Below are 22,394 nucleotides of genomic sequence, written 5' to 3'. Positions count from 1 at the left end.
GCATCGTAAAATAATATTCCTTCCCCTTAAAAGTCATCCAGATATTTGGTCAGATATAGCACCCCAAACCGGACCTTATTTCAAAAAAGAACCACTTTGGTCCGATTGAAGCACACCAGCCGCTAGGCCATGTTAGCATCAAGGTCTTGATATATTCAGATACCATGGCCCTCCTAAGTGCTGTTTCTCGTCATCCTCGCCCACCTCAAGATCTGCTTCTTCTCTTGGAGTCGGTACATCCTCACTACAACGCTCTTGGTGGCTCCTCTGCTCTCGGCCTCTGACTAGCTCTGGTGCCTTCTCTCAGACCCCGTCATCCACCAGCTTCGTCAACATCTTTGAGACATAGGCCATGGCACTCATTCCCACACCCCTCCAGCAGACCTACAATGCATAGATTCTGCCGCCTGGACCGATCCTCCTGCTCATGCACCTGTCCCCAACATCACAACATCTGCCTCCAAATCCACAATCCACTCACTGTGGTCTGTGACCGCCCTTTCCACCTCTTGGATCATTATTCCAAGCGCTTCGCCATCTGCTCCATGACCGCATGAAGAGGGGTTACTTCTCCCTCAGTGGTCTACAAATAGCCGATGCTGTTGAAGCTCTCCCTTAATCAATGCCACCAATTGCTCCACAGGTAATGGGGTTATATGCCAATGACGTCCCCCCCCACCACACCTTCTGTAACTGCGCCACACAGATCCTTCACCTCCACACTGTCGCTTTATTCGACTTCTGTTGGCTGCAGCAACCCGTCAACATTCCATCTCAGTGGAGAATTCAATTCCCACCACTTATTTTGCACAATTTCCAAGCAAAGAGCCCATTAATTGGACAGAAAGGGCAAAAGCTTTCAAGCAGGAGTCACCTGTGTGCGGCCGTTGTTGTTGTCCAGTGTTGTTGGCGCCACTCTCATTCAGACAAGTGGGGAGTATTAAGAACAAAAGAACAAAGAAAATTACAGCACAAGAACAGGCCCTTCGGCCCTCCCAGCCGATCCAGATCCTTTATCTAAACCTGTCTTCTATTTTCCAAGGATTTACTTCCCTCTGTTCATCGCCCGTTCATATATCTGTCTAGATGCATCTTAAATGATGCTATCGTGCCCGCCTCTACCACCTCCGCTGGCAAAGCATTCCAGGCACCCACCACCTTCTGCGTAAAAAACTTTCCACGCACATCTCCCTTAAACTTTCCCCCCTCACCTTGAAATCGTGACCCCTTGTAATTGACACCCCCACTCTTGGAAAAAGCTTGTTGCTATCCACCGTGTCATAATTCTGTAGACCTCAATCAGGTCCCCCCTCAACCTCCGTCTTTCCAACGAAAACAATCCTAATCTACTGAACCTTTCTTCATAGCTAGCACCCTCCATACCAGGCAACATCCTGGTGAACCTCCTCTGCACCCTCTCTAAAGCATCCACATCCTTCTGGTAATGTGGCGACCAGAACTGCATGCAGTATTCCAAATGTGGCCTAACCAAAGTCCTATACAACTGTAACATGACCTGCCGACTCTTGTACTCAATACCTCGTCCGATGAAGGCAAGCCTGCTGTATGCCTTCTTAACCACTCTATCGACCTGCGTTGCCACCTTCAGGGTACAATGGACCTGAACTCCCAGATCTCTCTGTACATCAATTTTCCCCAGGATTCTTCCATTGACCGTTTTGTCCGCTCTTGAATTAGATCTTCCAAAATGCATCACCTTGCATCTGCCTGGATTGAACTCCATCTGCCATTTCTCTGCCCAACTCTCTAATCTATCTATATTTTGCTGTATTCTCTAACAGTCCTCCTCACTATCTGCAACTCCACTAATCTTAGTATCATCTGCAAACTTGCTAATCAGACCACCTATACGTTCGTCCAGATCATTTCTGTACATCACAAACAACAGTGGTCTGAGCACGGATCTCTGTGGAACACCACTAGTCACCTTTCTGCATTTTGAGACACTCCCTTCCACCACTACTCTCTGTCTCCTGTTGCCCAGCCAGTTCTTTATTCATCTAGCTAGTACATCCTGAACTCCATACGACTTCACTTTTTCCATCAACCTGCCATGGGAAATGACATTCCCGACTTGTGCCCTGTAGATGGCCAATGGGAAAGAGGAGGTGAGTTAATCAAAACAGTATTCCCAGCCTCCGACCTAGTCTTGTAGCCACAGTATTTATGTGGTCATTGGTAAAGCCCAGGATGTTGTTGGCGGGGGAATTCTGTGATGGTAATGGCATTGAATGTCAAGGCACGATGGTTAGATTCTCTCTTGTTGGAGATGTTCATTGTCTGACACTTGTGTGACAGTAATGCAACTTGCGACATATCAGCCCAAATGGAATATGGTCCAGGTTGTGCTGCAGATGGACACAGACTGGTTCAGTGTTGGAAGAGTTGTAAATGGTGCTGCTTATTGTGCAATCATCAGCGAACAGATCCACTTTTGACTTTATGATGGGTTTGCAGGTCAAGTAACTGAAGACAGTTTTGGAACTCCTCCAGTGAAGTCCTAGGACTGAAATGATTGGCCTCTAACAACCACATCTACCCTCCTTTGTCCTCAGTATGAATCCAACCACTGGAGAGTTTTCCCCTGATTGGTTCTTCAGCTACAAAACACAATTTTAAAAAACAATCAAAATGAATGACGCCACACCACTGAGTAAACAGAAATCGGTCTAACTTTCAGACTCTGTAAGATAATAAAATCAAAATCAATTTTTAGCAATACTTTTCAGTGGTAACCTGGTAAACAGTTACCAGCATGGATTAAGAAAGAGGCGATTACACTTGACCAATCCACTTGTTTTTTGAGATATTAACCGTGAATCTAAAAGCACTTCAACTTGCATTTAATCCAGCAAAAAGTCTGAATGGAATTTTCAAGAGCGGTGGAGAGGCTCCCAGTTATAAAGAAGGACAACGATTTTTTCCTCAAGATTTAGAAATGAAAGAGACCTTCTATTAAAAAGATTGCATTCTGAGCCCTTTTACTGAATGCTAGGAAAAATTCTACTTCTTCAAAATAAAGTTGAATCATTTGATTTTTTTAAAAATGTGTTCATGAGATGTGATCATCGCTGGCTGCTGGTTGTGCCAACATTTATTGCCCATCCCTAATAGCCCTCCGAAGATGGTGGTGAGCTGCAATCCATGTGGTGTAAGAACATCCACAGGAGGAAGGGTTCCAGGATTTTGACCCAGTGACAATGCGAGAGAGTTCCAAGTCAGGATGATGTGTGTCTTGGAGGGGAAGTTTCAGATGGTGATGTTCCCATACTCGTGCTCTTCCAGGTGGTAGAGGTGTCAAATTTGAAAGGTGCTGGCAAAGGAGCCTTGGTGAGTTGCTGAAGTACATCTTGTACATGGTACACAGTGCTGCTACTATGTTTCAATGGTGGAAGGAGTGAATGTTTAAAGTGATGTAAGGAGCGCAAATCAAGTGGCTAGTTTGTCCTGGATGGTGTCGAGCTTCTCGAGTGTTATTGGAGCTGCACTTATTCAGGCAAACGGAGAGTATTCCATCCCACTCCTGACTTGTACCTTGTAGATGCTGGACAGGCTTTGGAGAGTCAGGAAGTGAATTTCTCTCCATGAAGTTCCCAGAATCTGACCTGATATAATATGTCTGGTCCAGTTCAACAGTAGCTCCTAGTATGTTGATTGCGAGGGTTTCAGCAATAGTAATGCCTTTGAATGTCAAGGGGAAACAGTTAGATTCTCTCTTGTTGGAGATGGTCATTGCCTGGCACTTGTGTGGCACAAAGCTTCTTGCCATTTATCAGCCCAAGCTGAAATATTATTCAAGTCTGACTGCTTCAATATCTGAGGAGTCGCGAATGATGCTAAACATTGTGCCAACATCCCCACTTCTGACTTTATGATGAAGCAGCTGAAGTTTGGGTCAAGGACACTACACTGAGGGACTCCTGCAATAGCATCCTGGGACCGAGATGACCTCCAACAATCACAACCATCTTCCTTTGTGTCAGAAATTATTCCAACCAGTGGAGAATTTTCCCTCGATTCGTGTTGACTCCAATTTTGCTGGGGCTCCTAGATCCCAGATTCAATCAAATGCTGCCTTGATGTCAAGGGCAGTCACGCTCAACTCACATCTTGAGCTATGCTCTTTTGCCCATGTATAACCAAGGCTGTGATAGAAAACACTATTGCAAGATTTACCATGTCATTTTTTTCTGAAGTTTATTGACAGATATGACAATCATATATTACTTTTGCCTGATTTTTGTCCAGGTGGAATCCAGCAACAAAATTGGATGCATAAGCTGCCAAAGGGGCTAAAAGAGGCAGAGAGGAGGCTGTCCACAATGGAGAATGACACTCTGTTGCACACTCTGTGGAGAAACTCTGGGACCTCTTTCTGCTCCTAGTGTACATAAATAATCGAATCGCAATCTCACTGTTCAATAATTGCAAGCGGTGGAAAACTAGGAATAGTGTGGATTCAAAGGAAGCTTCCACAGCCTCATTGCAATATTATGAATCGGGGTTTGCACCTTGGTTGAGCGGAAGCAAATGAAGTTTAATATGAACAGGTATGGACACAGATTGCTTCAATATTGGAGGAGTCGTGAATGGTATGGAGGCAGAGGCACACTGGTATTATCGCTGGACTAGTAACCCAGAGATCCAAATGTTTGAATCCCACCATGGCTCTTGGTGGAATTTATAAACTCAACAAAAATATCTGCAATTACAAGTCTAACGGTGACCATGAAACCATTGTCGATTGTGATAAAAACCCATCTGGATCACTAATGTCCTTCAGGGTAGGAAATCTGCCGTCCTTATGTGGCCTGCATGTGAATCCAGATCCACAGCAATGTGATTGACTCTGAAATGGCATAGCAAGCAACTCAGTTGTATTCAATCGGAACAAATGGAACAAAAAGGAATGAAACAAGATGACCTAGGCACCAGAAACAATAATAGCAAACCCAACCCTGTCGGCCCTGCAAAGTCCTCCATACTAACATCTGGGAGCTTCTGCCAAAATTTTGTTTTTTTCTTTATTCAATCATGGGATGTGGGCGTCGCAGGTTGTGCCAACATTTATTGCCCACCCTGAGGCCACTTAAGAGTCAACCACATTGCTGTGGGTCTGGAGTCACATGTAGGCCAGACCGGGTAAGGATGGCAGATTTGTTCCCTAAAGGACATTAGCGAACCAGGTGGGTTTTTACAACAATCGACAAAGGTTTCATGGTCATCATTAGACTTTCAATTCCAGATTTTTACTGAATTCAAATTTCACCATCTGCAGTGGCGGGATTTAAATCTGGGTCCCCAGAGCATTACTCTGGGTCTCTGGTTTACTAGTCCAGTGACAATACCACTACGCCTCCCCTAAATTGGGAGAGCTGTCTCACAGACTAGTCAAGCAACAGCATGACATAGTCATACTCACGGAATCATGCCTTACAGACAATGTCCCAGACGCCGCCATCACCATTCCTGGGTCTTACTTGCAGGACAGACCAGGCAGAGGTGGCGGGACAGTGGTATACGGTTGGGAGGGAGTTGTCCTGGGAGTCCTGAACATCGGCTCTGGACCCCATGAAGTCTCATGGCTTCAGGATAAACGTGCAAAGAAACCTCTTGCTGATTACCATGTACCATCCACCATCAGCTGATGAATCACTACTCCTCCATTTTGATCACCACTTGGAGGAAGCATTGAAGGTGGCAGGGACACAGACTATGTTCTGGGTGGGGGAATTCAAGTCCATCACCAAGAGTGGCTTGGTAGCACCACTACTGACGAGCTGGCCAATTAATAACGGACATAACTGCTAAACTTCAGCAGGTTGTGAGCGAACTAACAATAGGAAAAAACATACTTGACCTCATCCTCACGAACCTGCCTGCGCAGAAGAAACTATCCTTGGCAGCATCGGTAGAGTGCCAAAGCTCAGTCTTCACATTGAGTATATCCTCTGTCATGTTGTGCGGCACTACCACTGTGCTAAATGGGATAGACTTTGAAAAGATCTAGCAATTCAAAACTGGGTATCCATGAGATGCTTTGGGGCAGCAGCAGACTTGTACTCAGTCACAATCGGTAATCTCATGGCCTGGTATATCCCCCACTCTACATCCATCTTCCGGAGGGTGGCTGGTCTGCAACTGCTGTGGTTCTTCGGCAGGTGTCTCCCCGCTCGTTCCTGGTTCGTCAGCCAGATGGTTCCATTCGCCGAGGCAATTGGTGTGCCCTTCGTCTCGTTCCACGCTCGCTACGTGATGCTCCACCGGTGCCACGCCCTCCTGCTGTCCCCAACCTGGACTATGTGGCGATTGCGAAGACTCTACATCCTCCTCACTCTGCCGTGGCCCAGCCCGTTCCTCAGCCGATGGCTCCTGACCCACCCCTGAGGCGGTCAACCAGAATTCGTCGCCCACCTCAGAGACTTGATTTATGAGTTTTACAATGTTGGACTCTTTGACCTGTTCTGTTATCCTGTTTCATCGTTCCAGTAGTTTGTATATAATGTTCATTTCGTTGTTGGTGTGGCACCCTATTTCTCGGCACCAGGCACCTTCCCGTGTAAATAGATTAGCCTCATGTACATAGTCATGTAAATACCACGCACACACATAGTCAGGTACATTCACTACACAATATTTATTGTCACGCAGGCACATGTTCTTTATATAAAAGGGGGATGTCATAATACACACCAGTATATCATGGTGCAGACACACACACACACCCTGATGGACATGCAGTGGGACCAATCAGCATACACAACACCGCAGCCAATCACCAGTGAGAGCGCACGCACTATAAAGACAGGGGACAGGAGAGTTCCCGCTCATTCTAGTAGCAGCCAGCTCAGAGCACAGAGCTCACAGCCTGCAATGCAGACATTCACCATGTGCTGAGTGCATCACCTGGTTAGGACGAGGCAAGGGTCAACAGTTAAAGCTGGTATTGCATTTACCCACAGTTCAAGTATGTTAATATAGTTAACCTTATAATAAAATAGAGTTGCACCACTTCCAGTGTTGGTGACCTGTTTGTGCTCCAGAACACCCAACACATCACAGCCTATCACAAAGAGTTTCATCAAGTGGTGCACTAAACGTGCCATGAATGGTGGTGGATAATTAATCAACTTACTGGAGGAGGGAGGCTCCACAAATATCCCCATCCTTAATGATGGAGGAGCCCAGCACATCTGACCCATTCGCAACAAACTTCAGCCAGTAGTGCCGAGTGGATAAAACCATAAGGCCATAAAGACATAGGAGCAGAATTCGGCCATTCGGTCGAGTCTGCTCCGCCATTCAATCATGGCTGATATTTTTCTCAACTCCATTCTCCTGCCTTCTCCCCATAACCCCTGATCCCCTTATTAATCAAGAACCTATCTATATCTGTCTTAAAGACACTCAGTGATTTTGCCTCCACTGCCTTCTGCGGTAAAGAGTTCCACAGATTCGCCACCCTCTGACTGAATAAATTTCTCCTCATCTCTGTTTTAAAGGATCATCCCTTTTGTCATAATATACACCAGTATATCATGGTGCAGGCACACACTGATGGACACACAGTGGGACCAATCAACACACACAACACCGCGGCCAATCACCAGTTAGAGCACACGCACTATAAAGACAGGGGGCATCAGAGTTCCCGCTCATTCGAGTTACAGCTAACTAGGAGGACAGAGCTCACAGCCTGCAACACAGACATTCACCATGTGCTGAGTGCATCGACTGGTTAGGACAAGGCAAAGGGCTTTAGTTAAAGCTGGTATCGTATTTACCCACAGTTCAAGTATGTTTAAATAGTTAACCTTTTAATAAAAGTGTTGCACTACTTCAAGTGTTGGTGACCTGTATGTGATCCAGAACACCCAACACATCATGATACCAGGAGTTGAGGGATATTAGCACTTCTTAGACCTACCTTCCGCTAGCATTCCATCATCCTGCAACATGGACAACATCAGCCCGCCGCCGCTGCTCCGCATCGCCGGCAACCTCGGGGCCAACTGGAAGATTTTCAAACAGCTCTTCCTCAAAGCCAGGGACAGGGAGGGCGCCTCGGATACCAGAAAGATTGCTCTTCTCCTCTCCACGGCCAGGGACCATGTCATCCACATATTCAACTCTCTCACCTTTGCGGATGATGAAGATAAAACGAAGTTCAAGACGGTCCTCCTCAAGTTTGACACTCACTGCAGCGTAGAGGTGAATGAAAGTTTCGAGCGCTACGTGTTCCAGCAGCGTTTGCAGGGTAAGGATGAACCTTTCCAATCCTTTCTCACGCCCCTCCGCATCCTTGCGCAGTCTTTCAGCTACGGGCCCACCTCCGACTCCATGATACGCGACCAGATCGTTTTCGGTGTTCAGTTGCACCCCCTACGTCAGCAGCTCCTCAAAGTAAAGCAACTCACCCTAGCGACCGCCATCGAGACCTGTGTCCTACATGAAAACTCCACGAGTCGGTATTCCCACATCTAAGCGGCTGAAACGGCGCGGCAAGGTGCCCATGAGGCAGAACGGGTCCAAGTGATTGAGCACCTCCAGAGCCTCAGCCTGGATGAGGGCGGCCATTTCGCGCGCTTTTCGCAGACTCCCGCGCTTGTGCGCACCAAACGAGGGGACGGTGACGTTGAGGAACGTAATGCGCAGGCGCGCACCACGCACGACCGCACCGCGCATGCGCGGTGGCGCAGCGAACATGCTGACGCTACGACGTGTGGCAACTGTGGCTCCGCCCATTTAAAGCGGCAATGTCCTGCAAAGTCTCGACAATGCCTACGATGTGGCAGACTTGGCCACTATGCTGCCTTCTGCCGAGCAGCTCAGCCTGCCAATTCGCATCGCTTCAGCGAGCCTCGCACGAATGTCCGGGCAATTCAAACCACGGTCACCGAGTCCGCTACTTACCTCCCACACAGCAGTGACACCGAGGACCCGAAGGCGCCTTTTCGAGTCGGTGTCGTAACGAAAAACAGGCTGTCCCCGAAGCAAAGACACCAGCCGCTGTCGGTATACAGCATCGATCAAGACGATGAGTGGTGTGCCACCCTGACAGTCAACCGGTCCCAAATACGATTCCGCCTGGACACTGGTGCCTCCGCCAATCTCATGGCGCGGTCTGACTTCCAAAGCCTTTGTGTCAAACCAACCATTCTCCCATCGGCCTGCCAGTTATTGAATTATAATGGCAATGTCATTCCTGCTAGCGGCTTGTGCCAACTTGAAGTGACGCATAGGTCACGCAAAGCCATCCTTCCTTTCGAGATCATGGGCTCCTCGAAAGACTCCCTGCTTGGCACACAGGCAGGCAAGCTGTTGAACCTCGTTCAGAGAGTGCACTCTCTCTCTCCTGATGACACGGCTGCCTTCCAGGACGCTGACTTCAGGGCGCAACTCGACGCCATCATCGACCAGCACTGCGACGTCTTCAAAGGCATGGGCACGCTCCCATATACTTACAAGATCCTACTCAAACAGAACGCCACGCCTGTGGTGCATGCACCTCGCAGGGTCCCAGCACCCCTCAAGGACCGCTTCAAGCAGCAGCTGCAGGACCTCCAGGACCAAGGAGTGATCTCCAGAGTTACGGAACCAACCGACTGGGTCAGTTACATGGTATGTGTAAAAAAGCCTTCCGGCGAGCTGAGAATTTGCATTGATCCCAAGGTTCTGAATCGCAATATCATGAGGGAGCATTATCCAATTCCCAAGCGCGAAGAGATCACATGCGAGATGGCTCGCGCCAAGCTCTTCACCAAACTTGACGCCTCATAAGGATTCTGGCAAATCCAGCTCGACAAATCCAGCAGGAAACTGTGTACCTTCAATACCCCCTTTGGCAGATATTGTTACAACCGGGTGCTGTTCGGGATCATATCTGCTTCAGAAGTGTTCCATTGGATCATGGAACAAATGATGGAAGGCATTGAAGGTGTTCGCGTCTATGTCGACGACATAATCATTTGGTCCACCACCCCGCAGGAGCATGTCAGTTGCCTAGAGTGCGTGTTCAAACGCATACGGGAGCAGGGCCTACGCCTCAACAGGGCCAAATGCTCTTTTGGTCAGACAGAATTCAAGTTCCTCGGGGACCACATCTCCCAGTTGGGTGTGCGGCCGGATGCAGACAAGGTGGCTGCTATCACAGCTATGAAAATGCCAGAGGACAAGAAGGCGGTCCTCCGATTTCTGGGCATGGTCAACTTTTTAGGGAAGTTCATCTCTTACCTCGCCTCTCATACCACGGCTCTCAGGAACCTGGTCAGGAAGACGACAGACTTCCAATGGCTTCCTGCCCACGAGCGCGAATGGAGAGAACTCAAAACCAAACTCGCCACAGCCCCAGTCTTAGCTTTCTTTGATCCATCAAAAGAGACCAAAGTTTTGACCGATGCCAGCCAATCCGGCATTGGAGCAGTGCTCCTGCAACGCGACGAGGCCTCATCATGGGCCCCGTTGCACATGCGTCACACGCCATGACCCCCACGGAGCAGCGCTACGCGCAGATAGAAAAGAAATGCTTGGGCCTTCTGACCGGTGTGGTTAAGTTTCACGATTATGTGTACGGACTTCCTCAATTCACCGTCGAGACCGACCATCGCCGGCTGGTCAATATAATACAGACAGATTTTAACGACATGACGCCTCACCTCCAGCGTATTCTTCTCAAGCTCCGGCGATACGACTTCCAGCTGGTATACACCCCAGGCAAAGACCGCATCATTGCCGACGCTCTCTCCAGGGCAGTCAACACTCCGTGTGACCCAACGGGATTCGTCTGCCAGGTTGACGCCCAATTGGCCTTCGTGGCCTCCAATCTACCTGCCACGGATGAACGACTCATCCAAATTCGCCGCGAGACGGCAGATGACCCTTTGCTACAGCGTGTCATGCGCCACCTAACAGACGGGTGGCTCAAGGGCCAATGCCCTCAGTTCTATAACGTCAGAGATGATCTGGCGGTAGTAGATGATGTTCTCCATAAACTGGACCGCATTGTCATTCCGCATAGCATGCGCCAGCTCGTCCTGGAACAGCTACACGAGGGCCATCTTGGCGTGGAAAAGTGCCACCGACGGGCCCGAGAGTCAGTGCACTGGCCCGGCATTAATGACGACATAGCCAACACAGTGCTCAACTGCCCCACTTGTCAGCGCTTCCAGCCGGCCCAACCACGTGAGACCCTACAGCCCCATGAGTTGGTCACATCCCCTTGGACCAAGGTGGGCATCTACCTGTTCCACGCGCTGGGTAGAGACTATGTCCTGATTGTAGACTACTTTTCAAACTACCCGGAGGTGGTATGTTTACACAACATCACATCGTCTGTAGTCATCCGTGCCTGTAAGGACACCTTTGCTTGACACGGCATCCCATTCACTGTGATGTCGGACAATGGCCCCTGCTTCGCAAGCCAGGAATGGTCCAACTTTGCCAGGAGGTACAACTTTGCACATGTGACATCCAGTCCCCTGTACCCCCAATCCAACGGCAAAGCGGAGAAGGGCGTCCACATAGTCAAACGGCTCCTCTGTAAGGCTGCCGATGCTGGGTCCAATTTCTACCTCGCCTTGCGGCCTATCGCTCTGCCCCACTGTCCACTGGCCTGTCGCCAGCCCAGCTGCTCATGGGTCGCACCCTGAGGATGACGGTGCCGTCCATTCATGTCCCAGGCTTTGACCACGTTCCGGTCCTTCGCCGGATGCAGCTGTCTCGTGCTATAATAGAAATCTAGTGCTAGGAAACAGATAGTTGACAGTAACTTTGTAATTTAAAAAAAAAAAAAGTATTTATAAAAAAAAAAGACAAATTTTGATTTTAATTAATTGACGCAATGTCAGTTAGAGGGGTGCTGTGCTCTGACTGTGAGATGTGGCAGGTCCGGGAGGCTTCCAGCGTCCTGGATGGCTTCATCTGCAGAAAGTGCACCCAACTGCAGCTCCTCACAGACCGCATGGTTCGGTTGGAGCAGCAATTGGATGCACTTAGGAGCATGCAGGTGGCGGAAAGCGTCATAGATCGCAGTTATGTAAGTGTGGTCACACCCAAGGTGCAGGCAGAGAAATGGGTGACCACCAGAAAGGGCAGGCAGTCAGTGCAGGAATCCCCTGTGGTTGTCCCCCTCTCGAACAGGTATACCCCTTTGGATACTGTCGGGGGGGATAGCCTATCAGGGGAAAACAGCAGCAGCCAGAGCAGTGGCACCACGGCTGGCTCTGATGTTCAGAAGGGAGGGTCAAAGCGCAGAAGAGTAATAGTTATAGGGGACTCTATAGTCAGGGGAACAGATAGGCGCTTCTGTGGACGTGAAAGAGACTCCAGGATGGTATGTTGCCTCCCTGGTGCCAGGGTCCAGGATGTCTCCGAACGGGTAGAGGGAATCCTGAAGGGGGAGGGCAAACAGGTAGAGGTCGTTGTACATATTGGTACTAACGACATAGGCAGGAAGAGGCATGAGGTCCTGCAGCAGGAGTTCAGGGAGCTAGGCAGAAAGTTAAAAGACAGGACCTCGAGGGTTGTAATCTCGGGATTACTCCCTGTGCCACGTGCCAGTGAGGCTAGAAATAGGAAGATAGAGCAGACAAACACGTGGCTAAACAGCTGGTGTAGGAGGGAGGGTTTCGGTTATCTGGACCACTGGGAGCTCTTCCGGGGCAGGTGTGACCTGTATAAGATGGACGGGTTGCATCTAAACCGGAGAGGCATAAATATCCTGGCCGCGAGATTTGCTAGTGTCACACGGGAGGGTTTAAACTAGTATGGCAGGGGGGTGGGCACGGGAGCAATAGGTCAGAAGGTGAGAGCGTTGAGGGAGAACTAGGGAATATGGACAGTGTGGCTCTGAGGCAGAGCAGACGGGGAGAAGTTGCTGAACACAGCGGGTCTGGTGGCCTGAAGTGCATATGTTTTAATGCAAGGAGCATTACGGGTAAGGCAGATGAACTTAGAGCTTGGATTAGTACTTGGAACTATGATGTTGTTGCCATTACAGAGACCTGGTTGAGGGAAGGGCAGGATTGGCAGCTAAACGTTCCAGGATTTAGATGTTTCAGGCGGGATAGAGGGGGATGTAAAAGGGGAGGCGGAGTTGCGCTACTTGTTCAGGAGAGTATCACAGCTATACAGCGAGAGGACACCTCAGAGGGCAGTGAGGCTATATGGGTAGAGATCAGGAATAAGAAGGGTGCAGTCACAATGTTGGGGGTATACTACAGGCCTCCCAACAGCCAGCGGGAGATAGAGGAGCAGATAGGTAGACAGATTTTGGAAAAGAGTAAAAACAACAGGGTTGTGGTGATGGGAGACTTCAACTTCCCCAATATTGACTGGGACTCACTTAGTGCCAGGGGCTTAGACGGGGCAGAGTTTGTAAGGAGCATCCAGGAGGGCTTCTTAAAACAATATGTAAACAGTCCAACTAGGGAAGAGGCGGTACTGGACCTGGTATTGGGGAATGAGCCCGGCCAGGTGGTAGATGTTTCAGTAGGGGAGCATTTCGGTAACAGTGACCACAATTCAGTAAGTTTTAAAGTACTGGTGGACAAGGATAAGAGTGGTCCGAGGATGAATGTGCTAAATTGGGGGAAGGCTAATTATAACAATATTAGGCGGGAACTGAAGAGCATAGATTGGGGGCGGATGTTTGAGGGCAAATCAACATCTGACATGTGGGAGGCTTTCAAGTGTCAGTTGATAGGAATACAGGACAGGCATGTTCCTGTGAGGAAGAAAGACAAATACGGCAATTTTCGGGAACCTTGGATGACGAATGATATTGTAGGCCTCGTCAAAAAGAAAAAGGAGGCATTTGTCAGGGCTAAAAGGCTGGGAACAGACGAAGCCTGTGTGGCATATAAGGAAAGTAGGAAGGAACTTAAGCAGGGAGTCAGGAGGGCTAGAAGGGGTCATGAAAAGTCATTGGCAAATAGGGTTAAGGAAAATCCCAAGGCTTTTTACACTTACATAAAAAGCAAGAGGGTAGCCAGGGAAAGGGTTGGCCCACTGAAGGATAGGCAAGGGAATCTATGTGTGGAGCCAGAGGAAATGGGCGAGGTACTAAATGAATACTTTGCATCAGTATTCACCAAAGAGAAGGAATTGGTAGATGTTGAGTCTGGAGAAGGGGGTGTAGATAGCCTGGGTCACATTGTGATCCAAAAAGACGAGGTGTTGGGTGTCTTAAAAAATATTAAGGTAGATAAGTCCCCAGGGCCGGATGGGATCTACCCCAGAATACTGAAGGAGGCTGGAGAGGAAATTGCTGAGGCCTTGACAGAAATCTTTGGATCCTCGCTGTCTTCAGGGGATGTCCCGGAGGACTGGAGAATAGCCAATGTTGTTCCTCTGTTTAAGAAGGGTGGCAGGGATAATCCCGGGAACTACAGGCCGGTGAGCCTTACTTCAGTGGTAGGGAAATTACTGGAGAGAATTCTTCGAGACAGGATCTACTCCCATTTGGAAGCAAATGGACGTATTAGTGAGAGGCAGCACGGTTTTGTGAAGGGGAGGTCGTGTCTCACTAACTTGATAGAGTTTTTCGAGGAGGTCACTAAGATGATTGATGCAGGTAGGGCAGTAGATGTTGTCTATATGGACTTCAGTAAGGCCTTTGACAAGGTCCCTCATGGTAGACTAGTACAAAAGGTGAAGTCACACGGGATCAGGGGTGAACTGGCAAGGTGGATACAGAACTGGCTAGGCCATAGAAGGCAGAGGGTAGCAATGGAGGGATGCTTTTCTAATTGGAGGGCTGTGACCAGTGGTGTTCCACAGGGATCAGTGCTGGGACCTTTGCTCTTTGTAGTATATATAAATGATTTGGAGGAAAATGTAACTGGTCTGATTAGTAAGTTTGCAGACGACACAAAGGTTGGTGGAATTGCGGATAGCGATGAGGACTGTCTGAGGATACAGCAGGATTTAGATTGTCTGGAGACTTGGGCGGAGAGATGGCAGATGGAGTTTAACCTGGACAAATGTGAGGTAATGCATTTTGGAAGGGCTAATGCAGGTAGGGAATATACAGTGAATGGTAGAACCCTCAAGAGTATTGAAAGTCAAGGAGATCTAGGAGTACAGGTCCACAGATCACTGAAAGGGGCTACACAGGTGGAGAAGGTAGTCAAGAAGGCATACGGCATGCTTGCCTTCATTGGCCGGGGCATTGAGTATAAGAATTGGCAAGTCATGTTGCAGCTGTATAGAACCTTAGTTAGGCCACACTTGGAGTATAGTGTTCAATTCTGGTCGCCACACTACCAGAAGGATGTGGAGGCTTTAGAGAGGGTGCAGAAGAGATTTACCAGAATGTTGCCTGGTATGGAGGGCATAAGCTATGAGGAGCGATTGAATAAACTCGGTTTGTTCTCACTGGAACGAAGGAGGTTGAGGGGCGACCTGATAGAGGTATACAAAATTATGAGGGGCATAGACAGAGTGGATAGTCAGAGGCTTTTCCCCAGGGTAGAGGGGTCAATTACTAGGGGGCATAGGTTTAAGGTGAGAGGGGCAAAGTTTAGAGTAGATGTACGAGGCAAGTTTTTTACGCAGAGGGTAGTGGGTGCCTGGAACTCACTACCGGAGGAGGTAGTGGAGGCAGGGACGATAGGGACATTTAAGGGGCATCTTGACAAATATATGAATAGGATGGGAATAGAAGGATACGGACCCAGGAAGTGTAGAAGATTGTAGTTTAGTCGGGCAGTATGGTCGGCACGGGCTTGGAGGGCCGAAGGGCCTGTTCCTGTGCTGTACATTTCTTTGTTCTTTGTTTGTTTGTATGACTCCCGTGCAGCTGATCTTCCTGCTCTGGCTCCAGATGACAACGTCCCCATCCATCTTCTGGATGGTGGCTGGTCTGCAACCGCTGTGGTTCTTCGGCAGGTGGCCCCCCGCTCGTTCCTGGTTCGTCTACCGGATGGCTCCATTCTGTGCCGAAATCGACGTGCTCTTCGTCTCGTTCCACGCTCGCTCAGTGATCCTCCACTATTGCCACGCCCTCCTGTTGACCCTGACCTGGACTATGCAGAGATTACGGTCACTCTGCATCCTCCTCACTCTGACGCAGTCCAGCCCGCTCCTCAGCCAGCGGCTCCCAACCCATCCTGGAGACGGTCAACCAGAATTCATCGCCCACCTCAGAGACTTAATTTGTGAACTTTGTGGACTTATGGACTTTCTGATTTGTTCTGTTCTTCCGTTTAATCATTTAAGTGGTTTGTATATAGTGTTCATCTTGTTATTCTTGTGACACACAGTTTTTCTGCACCAGGCACCTTCCCATGTAAATAGCTTAGTTTTCATGTACATAGTCCTGTAAATATTTCGCACACATGTAGTCAGGAACATTCACCACACACTATTTATTGTCATGCAGGCACATTTGTTATAAAAGGGGCGATGTCATAATATACACCAGTATATCATGGTGCAGACACACACTGATGGACACACAGTGGGACCAATCAACACAAACAACACCGCAGCCAATCACCAGTTAGAGCACACGCACTATAAAGACAGGGGGCATCAGAGTTCCCGCTCATTCGAGTTGCAGCTAGCTAGGAGGACAAAGCTCACAGCCTGTATCACAGACATTCATCATGTGCTGAGTACATCGACTGGTTAGGACAAGGCAAAGGTCTTTAGTTAAACTTAGTATCGTATTAACCCACAGTCTGAGCATGTGTAAACAGTAAATGATTCAATAAAATAGTGTTGCACTATTTCAAGTGTTTGTGACCTGTATGTGATCCAGAACACCCAACACATCACCTTTAGTCTGAGATTGTGTCCTCTGCTTCTAGTTTTTCCTACAAGTGGAAACACTCTCTCCACGTCCACTCTATCCTGGCCTTGCTATATCCTGTAAGTTTCAATAAGATCCCCCTCATCCTTCTAAACTCCAGCGAGTACAGACCCAGAGTCCTCAACCGTCCCTCATATGACAAGCTCTTCATTCCAGGGATCATTCTTGTGAACTTCCTCTGAACCCTTTCCAAGGCCAGCATATCCTTCCTTAGAAATGGGGCCCAACACTGCTCACATTACTCCAAATGTGGAATGACCAGAGCCTTGTATAGCCTCAGAAGTACATCCCTGGTCTTGTATTCTAGCCCTCTCGACATGATTGCTAACATTGCATTTGCTTTCCTGTCAACTGAACCTGCACGTTAACCTTAAGAGAATCATGAACAAGGACTCCCAAGTCCCTTTGTGCTTCTGAATTCCTGAGCATTTCCCCATTTAGAAAATAGTCTATGCCTAAATTCCTCCTTCCAAAGTGCATAACCTCACACTTTTCCACATTGTATTCCATTTGCCACTTCATTGCCCACTCTCCTACCCGGTCCAAGTTATTCTGCAGCCCCCTTGCTTCTTCAATACTACCTGTCCCTCTACAATTCTCTGTATCATCTGCAAACTTAGCAACATTACCTTCAGTTCCTTCTTCCAGATCATTAATGTATATTGTGAAAAGTTGTGCTCCCAGCACAAGGCACGCCACTAGTCACCGGCTACCAATGATTCATCTCAGTCTCCTCCAGAGGTCCCCAGCATCACAGATGGCAGTATTCAGCCAATTCGATTCACTCCACGTGAAAGCACTGAACACTGCAAAGGCGATGGGCCTGACAATATTCCAGCAATAGTACCCCAGAACTTGCTGCGCCACTAGCCAAGCTGTTCCAGTAGACCTACAACACTGGTATCTACCCAGCAATGTGAAAAGTTACCCAGGTATGTCCTGTACACAAAAAGCAGGACAAATCCAACCTGGGCAATACTGCCCATCACTCTACACTCAATCATCATTGATGGAAGGGGTCATCAACACCACTATCAAGCAGCTCTTAGTTAGCAATAACCTGCTTGGGCTTCACTGGAACATTGCAACAGGGCAAGGACGGACATGCGGAGTTAAAATGGCAAGCAACAGGAAGGTCTGGGTCCTGTTTGTGGATGTATAGCAGGTATGCTGCAAAGTGGTCACCCAGTCTTCGTTTAGTCTCCCCAATGTAGAGTAGACCTCATCGGGAGCAGCGAATGCAACAGACCAGATTGAAGGAGGTGCATGTCAAGTGCTGCCTCGTCTGAAAAGAGTGTTTAGGCCCTTGGATGGTGAGCAGGGAGGAAGTAAAGGGGCAGGTGTTAAACCTTCTGTGATTGCAGGGGAAGATGCCGAGGGAAGGGGGTGAGGTTTGGGGGAGATGGAGGAGTGGACCAGGGAATGGTCCCAGCGGAACGCTGACAGAGAGAATGAGGGGAAATGTGTTTGGTGGTGGCATCATGCTGGAGTTGACAGAACTGGTGGAGGATGATCTTTTGAATCCGGAGGCTGGTGGGTGAAAAGTGAGGACAAAGGGGACACTATCCTGGTTTGGGGAGGAAAGGAAGGGGAGGGGTGAGGTACGGGAGATGGGTCAGGTATGATTAGGAGAGTTCTGTCAACCAAAGTGACTGGGAAACGATGATTGATTTAGAAGAAAGACATGTCAGCAGCACCCTTAATAAGATCCTGGCTTAAAATTCCAAATCAATTTTCTAATACCTGGTGTCGTGCTGAAGCCAATAAATGTATTTCCTGGTCAGGGTCTACCTTGTGGGATACTGCGTATATTAAAATATAAAAAGTCACAGGTGTTTACATCACAGGAGAGGACATCATGGCCAACCTTATCTGTCCTTGTCAGAGCAACTCAAAACTAATCCCAGTGCCTCGCTCTCATCCCAAAGCTTCAAATGATTATCTAATTTTACTTTAAATAGTTCATTGGCCTCAACGGTAAACAGTTCCATGTGCTATGCCTCAATATCATGATACAGATCAACTAATTGTAAAGCTCTTTGATTATGCTGATGTTGCATCTTGGTGTGGTACTGTTAACAAAGAACATTAGACTTTGTTTTGCACCAAAACTATTTATTACTAACACTACGCTAAAGGATTACTATAATGTCTAAGATTAGTACAGTTGCAAATAATGGTCCAACACTAACTTACACGAAGATACTACAGAGCTACTCTAATATGCGACTGCTATCAACTCCCTACTAACACCTTCCGGAACACATGGTGCGTCTGGGTCATGTGCCTGCATACCCGCACCACCTGCTGGTCAGATGCTAGAACTACAACAGTAAAACATATAACTTATAATACACATACAGATAATGATGATGTACTCATATGATATACAGAAGATAGTCTACCTTCATCACACTAATCTCTCTCCTCAGTGTTCACTCTCTCAGTGTTCATTTTAAATTCATGATCACTTTTCAGATATAATTAACAAGATAAAGTGAGCTAGGCAGATCCCAGGTGGAATATAGGTAAATGCATCAATGGTGCCAGAAGGAAGAGCAATAAAGAGCAGCCGTCAGAACTGTCTAGTCTCTAACTCAGATCTGGAGACTTTTTCAGAGGGTCCCGGGGAGTGGGGGAATTTCCCATCGCAAGTTCTAACTTCCTGAGCTATTTCCGTGGACGTCCGAGGGATGCCATCGTACATCTCGGGGTACATCTGGTCTCTGACTCTCCAGAGACCTGATGATTTGGGGCCTTGAATTTTCATGAGCATTTTCCAGCAGGGATAGCTGAAATCCTGAAGAACTGATGTAAATAGCCAAGGATGTCAGTTTACATCGTTTCTCTGTGGCTGGAGATCCTTGTGGAAGGTCAGGGCCAAAGTTCTATAATGACCACACACATGCATAAATAAATACACAAAATTATAACCAAACCAAAAGTGTTGACATTTCCAAACTAATTATTTGGCAGTGTTGTTTTGGTTCTCCATCAAGTGACCTGATATAAAGTTGCTGCAGTTTCAGAGACAATGACGCACATCAGCGATCACCCAGAGAATGGGCTGGATATTAGCCAATATGGAGTTGGCTGCTAACAATTGTGGGTTATGCCAACTTTGCCTCCAGTCTTCCTTCTTGTACATGGAAGTAAACTGTGTCCTGATCAGAAAAAACTACTCTTACAGTATTTAGAGTGTCAGTGGTCCAGATCGTATGATCTCTAGATAGTTGGAGACCTAACAGGCTGTGGAAGGTGTGTTGCACGACCAGTCAGAAGTCCAAACATAATGACCCCACCAACTCTTCCCTCTCTGATCCCTTGACATCCTCCAACGCTCCCCACACCTGCTCTGACTAGTCCCACCACCCAAATACCACCCAACCCCCAACTAACATCCTGACTAGCCCTACCACCCGGCTACCTCCAACCTGCCAACTGACCTCTGACCCCCACTTTGCCTCCCCAGGTCCCCTCCCAACCTTACATAACTAGCCCCACCATCTCCCCACTGTTCCCCCATGTTCCTCAGCTTGACCTGACTAGCCCCAACCACCTGACTCCCCACCCCCTTGCGACCCTCTTCAACCCCCTGTTGACCCAACCTGATTAGCCCGCATCACAAACCTGACCCAGCTACCCACTCACTCGTCCGCCATGCCACCCATCTCACCTCCCTGCTACCCTCCCCACCTACCACTTTACCAATCTGCCACTGTGCCCAATTGCCACCTTACCCCACCTCATCCATCCACCACCTTAGCCACATGCCACCTTGCCCACCCACCACCTCAGCCCCTATCCATCTACCACCTATGTGACCTGACATCAGGTCTCCTTACACCCACTGCCTTCTCAAAATAGCTTTTCAAAGAAGCTTTGGAACATTTAAACTCTTTACATACCAGAATACGGCAACCAGCACTGTGAAATGGGGCATGGCTCGTTTTGCCCGGCCAATCCAGCGTTTTGAAGAAGCAGTTCCATTTCGGGTAAGCTCTGCATTTCTGGAGAAGGCTGGATTAGAAGAGGTCCTGACTAGAAAATGCGGAGCTCCAGTGTGACGCAGAAAAGTCGGAGCAGAGTGGCAATCTGATGGTGACTGCCATTCCTCGATGATTGGGCCGATGTATTATTTCATCTTGCAGTTAAGACCGAAGTTTAGAACTTGAATGCATTTCATTCAAGCTGTTATCATCTGCAAGAGGAAGATGCTTTCCAGCGGAAAGACGCTCCAGTTCTCAGCACTGTTCTCTCATATTCATGAGTTAACATACACAAACAAAGACTAATAATTCCTTCTGAAAAGATAAATCTCACTTTTCACACCACTGACCTTTACGCTGAATGTTATTGCCTCCATAACGAAGACACGATCTGGGAAAACATTGGCCACTTCCTCAACACTGTTAAAATACTGCACAGGCTCCCTTACATCACGATCCTGATCCAGCAACTTAAACTTTCCTGGGAACAGAACCACAAAGGTTGAGTGAAAATATTAAATTAAAATCACATTGCTGATATATCTCAGTGGTATGTTTCAATACTAAAACGTAACTTTGGCTGGATATTAGTTCATCCATAATAAAACAAATTACATTCATAAAATTATGAAGAAACACAGGCAGCAGAGCTAATAGATTTCATAAGTGAGGTCATCCTCTTTGAAGGATAGAACACGGTATTTTTTAAGCAGCTAGAAATAGTTGAGCGAACTGTAAGGCAATCAAGGGTTATGGGAATAAGGCAGAAAGTGGAGTTGAGGATTATCATATCAGATAAGTCATGATCTCATCGAGTGGCAGAGCAGACCTGATAGGCCGAATGGCCTACTTCTGCGATGTCATTTGGTCTTATGTTCTACTTGGGTCAGGAATTTAAAGGCCCCTCCTGCCATACTTTACGGTTTTGCCAAACTGAATGGCGATTTAAATGGCTCGCCACATGCACTGGGTTGGAGAGTGTGGGAGAGGCATGCCATGGCCACCTAATCCTGGACTTCGGGTTCTAGGTACATGGATAATTAAACTGTCAGGAATAGATACAGAAAATAATCAGAAAGAATTTATAACTAGAGGACTTGAGTGCAAGGGAGTAGAAGTCATGCCTCAGCTATGGCTAGACGACACCTGGAGTACCATATGCAACTGTGCACTACACCTTGTCAAGAGTTCCGAGGAACAGTCACATTGAACGTGAAGCATTAACAGTTTCTCTCTGTGTCATGATATGCAAACATGTAACCAATGAACACTCAGAATGGGACACAACCAATGGGCAGTCAGGACACTCAGAGGTGGAATCACCACAAGGGGGCAGGATATAAACACTATAAAAGGGATGAGGTACTCACACCCTGCCTCTTTCCACAAACAGACAGACAGGGTTGCTCAGCAGCATCACACCCCAGCACATGGCTTAGAGCAAGCTGGTACAGTTAGACTGAGTTACTATAGTTCGATTAGCAGAGAGTCGAACTCATTTGAGAACTGTGCTAATAGTTCAATAAACATGTTGAACTCATTTCAGAGTCTGGAGCATCCTTTAGTTAATC

At 47.9% G+C, this 22,394-nt stretch overlaps 1 protein-coding gene across 5 annotated transcripts in view; it reads right to left on the bottom strand.

Annotated features, from left to right (window-relative positions):
* The window catches only part of gareml (GRB2 associated, regulator of MAPK1-like), a 312,284-nt gene that overhangs the window by 94,321 nt on the left and 195,569 nt on the right, over nucleotides 1–22,394 (bottom strand). For 3 of the 5 annotated variants that reach the window (XM_072498983.1, XM_072498985.1, XM_072498984.1), the window contains one exon: nucleotides 21,174–21,304. The exons of 1 other annotated variant lie outside the window; for it this stretch is intronic. In XM_072498983.1, the coding sequence (XP_072355084.1) occupies nucleotides 21,174–21,200 (27 nt within the window). In that variant the 5' untranslated portion in view covers nucleotides 21,201–21,304. Of the gene's footprint in view, nucleotides 1–20,742; nucleotides 21,153–21,173; nucleotides 21,305–22,394 lie in introns of those variants that run through there. One more of the 5 variants, XM_072498987.1, reaches the window with a different exon arrangement.

Source organism: Scyliorhinus torazame, chromosome 4 (genome assembly GCF_047496885.1).
Source record: "Scyliorhinus torazame isolate Kashiwa2021f chromosome 4, sScyTor2.1, whole genome shotgun sequence".
In the NCBI taxonomy this organism is placed as follows: domain Eukaryota; kingdom Metazoa; phylum Chordata; class Chondrichthyes; order Carcharhiniformes; family Scyliorhinidae; genus Scyliorhinus; species Scyliorhinus torazame.
The sequence above is the reverse complement of the archived record's forward strand: the minus strand, read 5'-3'. Positions and strand labels throughout refer to the sequence as shown.